General features: G+C 49.9%; 1 protein-coding gene across 1 annotated transcript; it reads right to left on the bottom strand.

Annotated features, from left to right (window-relative positions):
- Window positions 1-1,308: 1,308 nt before the first annotated feature.
- On the bottom strand, window positions 1,309-4,597 carry Mtfp1 (mitochondrial fission process 1). Its single transcript, XM_027953436.2, has 4 exons — window positions 4,405-4,597; window positions 3,565-3,692; window positions 2,978-3,210; window positions 1,309-1,872 (listed from the first exon to the last, which is right to left on the bottom strand). The coding sequence occupies exons 1-4, from the start codon at window positions 4,469-4,471 to the stop codon at window positions 1,800-1,802; spliced, it is 501 nt and encodes a 166-aa protein (XP_027809237.1). The 5' UTR covers window positions 4,472-4,597; the 3' UTR covers window positions 1,309-1,799.
- Between the last annotated feature and the right edge of the window lie 1,559 nt (window positions 4,598-6,156).

The following is a 6,156-nucleotide window of genomic DNA, read 5'->3' as shown; positions in this document are numbered from 1 at the left end:
TGTATCCCCTTGGATAAGGGAGCACTACTACATTCTGTTTACTAGAAATAACAAAATTATATTGTGCTACCGTGTACTGCTTCCCAACTCTGTGTTCAGTGTTTTCATGTGGGCAGTTGAAAGAGAAGATAATGGGAGCATTTACACTGTGGAAATTGATAAGTTAGGATCCCTCTGCCCTGGAGAAGTCAGTGGTTAAACATAATCATCCACTGGCCTTTCTGCCAGCCCAGGAGGTAGGGAGATACAACACCATCCCTTTCCAGACCCAAATTCATAGGATCAGAGAAGGGAAGTGACCTGGCAGAGGCTTCACAGCATACAAGGTCACAGATAAGACCCAGACCTGATCTGTTCTTCTCTCCCCCAAAGCAGCCAGGTAGGGAGATGGAAAGTCACCTGTCTGGAGCACTCCTGATTTTCTTCCCACCTCTCTGGCGGCTACTCCTGCCCTCAACTCTTAGATTCAGACCCTCCTCTCTCTTGCCTGGCTGCTTCCACTCATTCCTGTAGCTTTTGTGCCCAATATTCTGCCACTACATCTTATTTACCCTCCAGACTTGGGTGAGAACAGCAGCCACTAGCTGCCCCTTCTTATGGTTTGAGCATGTCGCCCCAAAATTTATCTGTTGGAAACTTAACTTCTCCACATGGCAGTGCTGGACTAGGTGTGGCCTAATGGGAGGTGTTTTAGGTGGAGCCTTCCTGATGGATTCATGCCTTTCTGTAGAATGGGTTAACTACTGCAGGAGTTCAGACCCTTTCTCCTGCTTATGCACATACCCAGCTGCCTTCTGCTTTCTGCCATGAACTGAAGCAGAAGCTGAAAAGATGCCAGTGCCATGTTCTTGGACTTCCCAGTCTCCAGAACTGTGAGCCCAAATAAACCTCTATTCTTAATAAATTACCTGATCTCAGGTATTTTGTGATAGCAACAGTAAACAGGACACCCCTCTCCAAGCTTTTCTAACATCTTCAATTGTCCAGCAGAGTTCAGACTCCTTGCCATGGGCCTTTGTGTGATCTGGATGATACCCTATTGCTCATCCCATAACACCTTTCTTATATCCCCACCCAAATCTTCATTTCAGCCAGTCAGTCCTTTTTGGTTCCTTAGATTTGGAGTTTCTCTTGACTGATTACACTGATTCTTCCTTAGGATGTTCCCTCTCTTCTTTCTCCCACCCCTTCCTTCATGACCAGGAAGCCCTCTTCAGATTACAGCCCACTCTTCCCTTAGTTTACGTCTACCAGGAGAAGCCCTGATTCTACTTCCACATCCCTGCTCCTCCCCAACAGAAGAAAAACTCAATTCTTGAGGATTTATTGGGTTTGGATGTGGGCCTGGCCAGCTTTCCAGCCAGATCCTAGCAGCCCCTGTATCAGAGAAAGGCTTTCCTGAGGTATCTCGGATGCTCCATTCCTGTTTCTCATGAGTGTCTGTTGTCCAGCCATGATGCCATGGAGTGACGCAGCTAGGCGGCAGAGAATCCTATGCCCAGCTTGCCTTGCCCTCTTTGGGCTTCAGTCTCCTTATCTTCCATTTTCCTGTCAAAAGATAGAGCTGGGCCCACCCAGGGTCCCCTCCTGCTCAGTACAACAGATTCCATGGAAGCAAATGGGGTTTAGGTCCCACCTCTCTTTGGGACTCACTGCAGTCACTGCTCCTTGAGGCCTTTGTCTCTAAGCTTCCGTCCAGCTCAAACCTACTCAGTGTCAGGGCCATGGACCCTGGGGAACCAGGTGTCCACATCCCTAGCAGGAGTGGGCTGACCCACAGGCCAGGCACTGGGGTGGGGTCAGGAGGAGCTGGGCTTCCCCACTGATGGGTAGAGCTTGCGCAGGCTGGAGTCCAGGAGGAAGTCCACTGACCTGTAAGAAGGGTGAGGTTGGTGAGCAGGTGGCCAAGGTGTGAGGGAACAGGAGGCAGGAGGCCAGGGTGAGGGGAAGGGACTGCTAGACACAGGACACAAATGATATCCAGGTGGAAACCTACCTTATCTTGCCCCTCACACCTTGGGCTATTTGAACCCCCAGCATAATACCCATTTTCCTTTTCTATATTCATCTGGGGAAAATGAGGCACCGAGAAGGTAAAGAACTTACTTCAGGCCTTAAGGTCTGTTATGTTCCCCCAGGAAAAGACTCCTTATCCCATTCTACATTCGGATTAATACCCATCTATAGTTCTAAGAGCAGTCACATGATCTAAGCCCAGCCAATCAGAAAAAGGCTGGCTTAGAGGTTGACATTCAGTCTGGATGGACCAATGACAGCCTTTGTTAGGATTTTTGTTATTACTATTCAAAAACTTCTGATGGGGCTTGGTAAACTGCCTGATGGAAACTGGGAGCTGCTTGGGGCCATCTCTATTCCCATGAGCAAAGCCACTAAGGTGCAGGATGGGGCAGAGAGAAGGAAAACAGACTAAGCTTCAGAGATCCAGATTCCTAATGACATCATGTGGATGCCTAGATCCAGCCATGCCTGAAAGCCAAACAAGCCTGGGCTGTTTTCCTCACTTAACTTACATAGTATGAGTCTGGCTTCTGTCACCAATAACTTCCCAAACCCACCATTCCAAGTACGCCCACTCTGCCTGCCCCTGGTTGTTTTGTAACAAACACTATATTTTCTTCCTGGGAATTACTTGTCCTGTGTCCCATACCCTCAAGACACCCAGGGTCCACTCCTGCTCAGTACAACAGATTCTATAGAAGTAGATGGGGTTTAGGTCCCAATTCCCTTTGGAAGTCACTGCAGTCACTGCTCCTTGAGGCCTTTGTCTCTACGCTTCTGTCCATGGTAACATAAGAGTACCTGCCAGATCATATGAAAAGGGTACAAATTGTCCTTTCCATTTCAGGAGCCCTAAGTGCCAACCCTACCTCTGCTGCCATTGTTCTGTGTCCCATACCTCTCAGAGCCTAATTCTACCTACACAGGAGATGATCCCTGAGGTCAAGAGAGCACCCACCTGTCAATGGGGTGGATGATGAAGGGGATGGTCAGCAGCCCAACTGCAGTAGTGGTCCACTTGCGGACAGTCAGGGGCCAGCGGGTGGCAGTGCCCAGGACATAGAGAGAGGCAGCACACACGCGGTTGATAGTGAAGCCTGGGATGGCCACAGAAGCCAGAGCCTGCCACACAAAGGTGTCTACCACAGCCACAGTCACCCTCGTGCTGCGGCCTGCTTCAAGACCCTGCACCTGGTGGGCAGAGAGAAACTTAATCCAGCTGGGGTAGAGGCAAAAAAATTCTGTTAGACAAGGAGCATGAGCCTGGACCAAGGAGGGGAAGTGACCAGTCGGGGGGAGGCATCAGGGCAAAGGAACTGCTCTAGTTTTAGATTCTGGCCTATATACCACAATCAGAACTAAGGATGGCCTTGTCCACATCCAAGAGTCGAGTATAGACTGCCACCTCCAGGTATGGGAGTGAGGTGCACTTTCCTACAAACAGGACTGGAGTACGGACTTTATCACTTGTAAAGCAGTAGACTGAGCCACACCCACACCTGGAGTGCACTGGGGTGGGGGTTGAGAAGGAAAGCTAACACCCACCTCTCCGGCCTTCTTGCCTTTGTCAATGGCATCCGCCAGCACATAGGAGCTGGATACACCATAGCTCAGCCACACCACAGCCTTTGGCACCAGGGAGCGGAAAGCTTCCCCCACCTCATTCGCATAACCTGGAGGGAGGGGACATTTAATTCTCAAACCCGTGGACTGTTCCACCAGGGGGCGCTGGAAAGAACTGGTTCTAATCCTATTCTGCAGCAGGGTGACCTTAGGCAATGACTACCTGTATAAACCTCTGTTTCCCAGTTCAACTCCAGGGCCCACTGATGGGAAGATTGGGCAGAGCCACAATTATCGTGGCTCACTGATTAGATTTCCTAGCCTTGGTTCTGAAAGCGGGCACTAATGAGGTGACAGACAGCCAAAGACTGATCAAGAGCAACCCCAATGACCAGATACTCACCCTGTGCCAGGCCTTTCTGGGCTTTATCTCATTCCACCCTTACATCCACCACCCAATGAGAGAGGCCCTCATGTTGAGCCATTTTTGTCAAGGAGGAAACTGAGGCTAACATAGAACCAACTGAGTGGCAGGGCCGAGATGGGAGTACAGATGTCCTGACTCCACAGCTAGGGCTCCAGGATGCCAAAGAGGGCAACCCACTCATCCGGCTGGAGTTTTCTTTCTGGAGGGCTGACCAGCAGAGACCCCCAGGGCAGAGCTGAACCCATCAGTGTCGTGTGACCTTGGGCAAGTCCCTAGCCCAGGAAGAATGAGAACTAAAATACTCTCCCGTCTCCTCCAGGCCCCAGAATGGCACCTGGGAATCCCTGCTCCCCTGCCATGCGGTAGGGTCGCAACGTCAATCACTCCGCGCTCACCTAGGTATCGAACCCACGTGTCCCGGTAGAGGTCACGCTCTGCACTCAGCCGCTGCGGCTCCGACATGACGATCCGCCGCGGCTCGGGCCACTGCTATTGGCACTGCCTATGCTTCCGCCTCCACCTATACAGACACTCGGGTCTCCCACTTCAGGACCAGCCGAAGGTCCTAGGCTGAAGGACGGTTTGGGCAGTCTCCGCCGGCAGGGAGCGTCTGCAAATTGCCCCGCATACCCAAGCCCCTCTCAGAGACTCCCATTTTGCAGATGGATTGCTTTTTCTCTGGGCAATTAGCAAAAACCTCTCCCAGGACTGACTGTAGCTTTTGGAGCCAAAGAACCTGAGGTTCTGAAAGGGAGATTGAACACATAGCTGTGTGACCCTGGGCCAGAGTCTACTTCTCTGAGCCTTACTTATTTATAAAATATTTGTAAAATATTATAAAATATTTGTAAAATAGGGGGAACGTTAGCATCCACTCCCTAGGATGGTTGCGGGGATTAATTATAACCATTGTTTTTATTTTTTAAAAAATATTTTTAGTTGTAGATAGACACAATGCTTTATTTTATTTAGTTTTATGTGATGCTGGGGATCTAACCCAGGGCCTCACACATGCTAGGCAAGTGCTCTAACACTGAGCTACAACCCCAGCACCCCCTTACTACCAGCTGGGACGTTCGCTAAGGATTCTAAACAGCTTAGTTCCTTAAGCCCTCCCACCAACTATGATCCTCTTTTACAGAAGAGGAAATAGAGTCACAAAGAAGGTGGGTCACTTTCCTGGGACACACAGCTGCCAAGTAGTGAAGCTGGGATTTAAATCTAGACAGTGTGGCTTCAGATCCCATGCTCTTAAGGAGAGCTCAGTAAAGGAGGTTTGGGAAGGAAGTGAATGGCGAGTGGCCTAGAGGGTGGATGCCCGATTCTGCAGTCCCTCTCAGGAGGTGCCAGGTTTATCTATCAAGCACTAACTGGATCATTATGCACCCAGACTGAACCTTTTGGGGGGCAGGACGTTGAATGAATGCACGATTGAGACAAGGGAAACAAGGATGGGGTACAAAACTTCAGGGAAATGAGAACAGGAGAGAACTTAGGGGTTAGTTATTACAACAGGGGGAACCCCTACTGAATCTGTTTACCATGTGAGCAAGGAGTGCACTTTACTAAAAATCTGTGAATCCTCGGGGCAAGCACAAGGCCATTAGGAACAAGCCGTCCTGGGTCAAAATCTCAATTGTTCCGTCTATCATACATTAGCCTCCCCGAGCCCCAGTTCCCATAACTATAAAAAATGAGAGTAACCAATATTTACGGAGCGCTCACTTGTACCGGGCTCTTTTCTAAGAGCTTTGCATTTGCTTAGCCCTTAAATCTTTGCAACAATTCAAGTCAGTAAGCACGAGGATTTTGGCGTGGTGCCTAGATGTTCATTAATAATCATCTTTTATCATCAAATAAATACTGGGAAAATTAATATCAACTCGTTATGAAGGCCGCCGTTTTCAGCCCTAGGCGTCTGCATCCTTGTAAGTTAGTGTGAGGCAGTCAGTCAGCGGTTACAACTCGGGAAGTTGGTTCGAGGCTATGGGTGGGGACAGAAATGTCTCCAGTCCCTGAATCACCGACAGTGCGGGTGCGGGTGCGGAGTTAGGAGACGGTCCCTATTACCACGTGATCACCCCTGCTCCACCTCCCTACCACTTTGGGTCCCTCGCAGGCGCAGCGAGCGCTGCCGGGACTGGCAC

This window comes from Marmota flaviventris, chromosome 1, assembly GCF_047511675.1.
Source record: "Marmota flaviventris isolate mMarFla1 chromosome 1, mMarFla1.hap1, whole genome shotgun sequence".
Lineage (NCBI taxonomy): Eukaryota > Metazoa > Chordata > Mammalia > Rodentia > Sciuridae > Marmota > Marmota flaviventris.
This window is presented reverse-complemented; position numbering and strand designations above follow the sequence as displayed.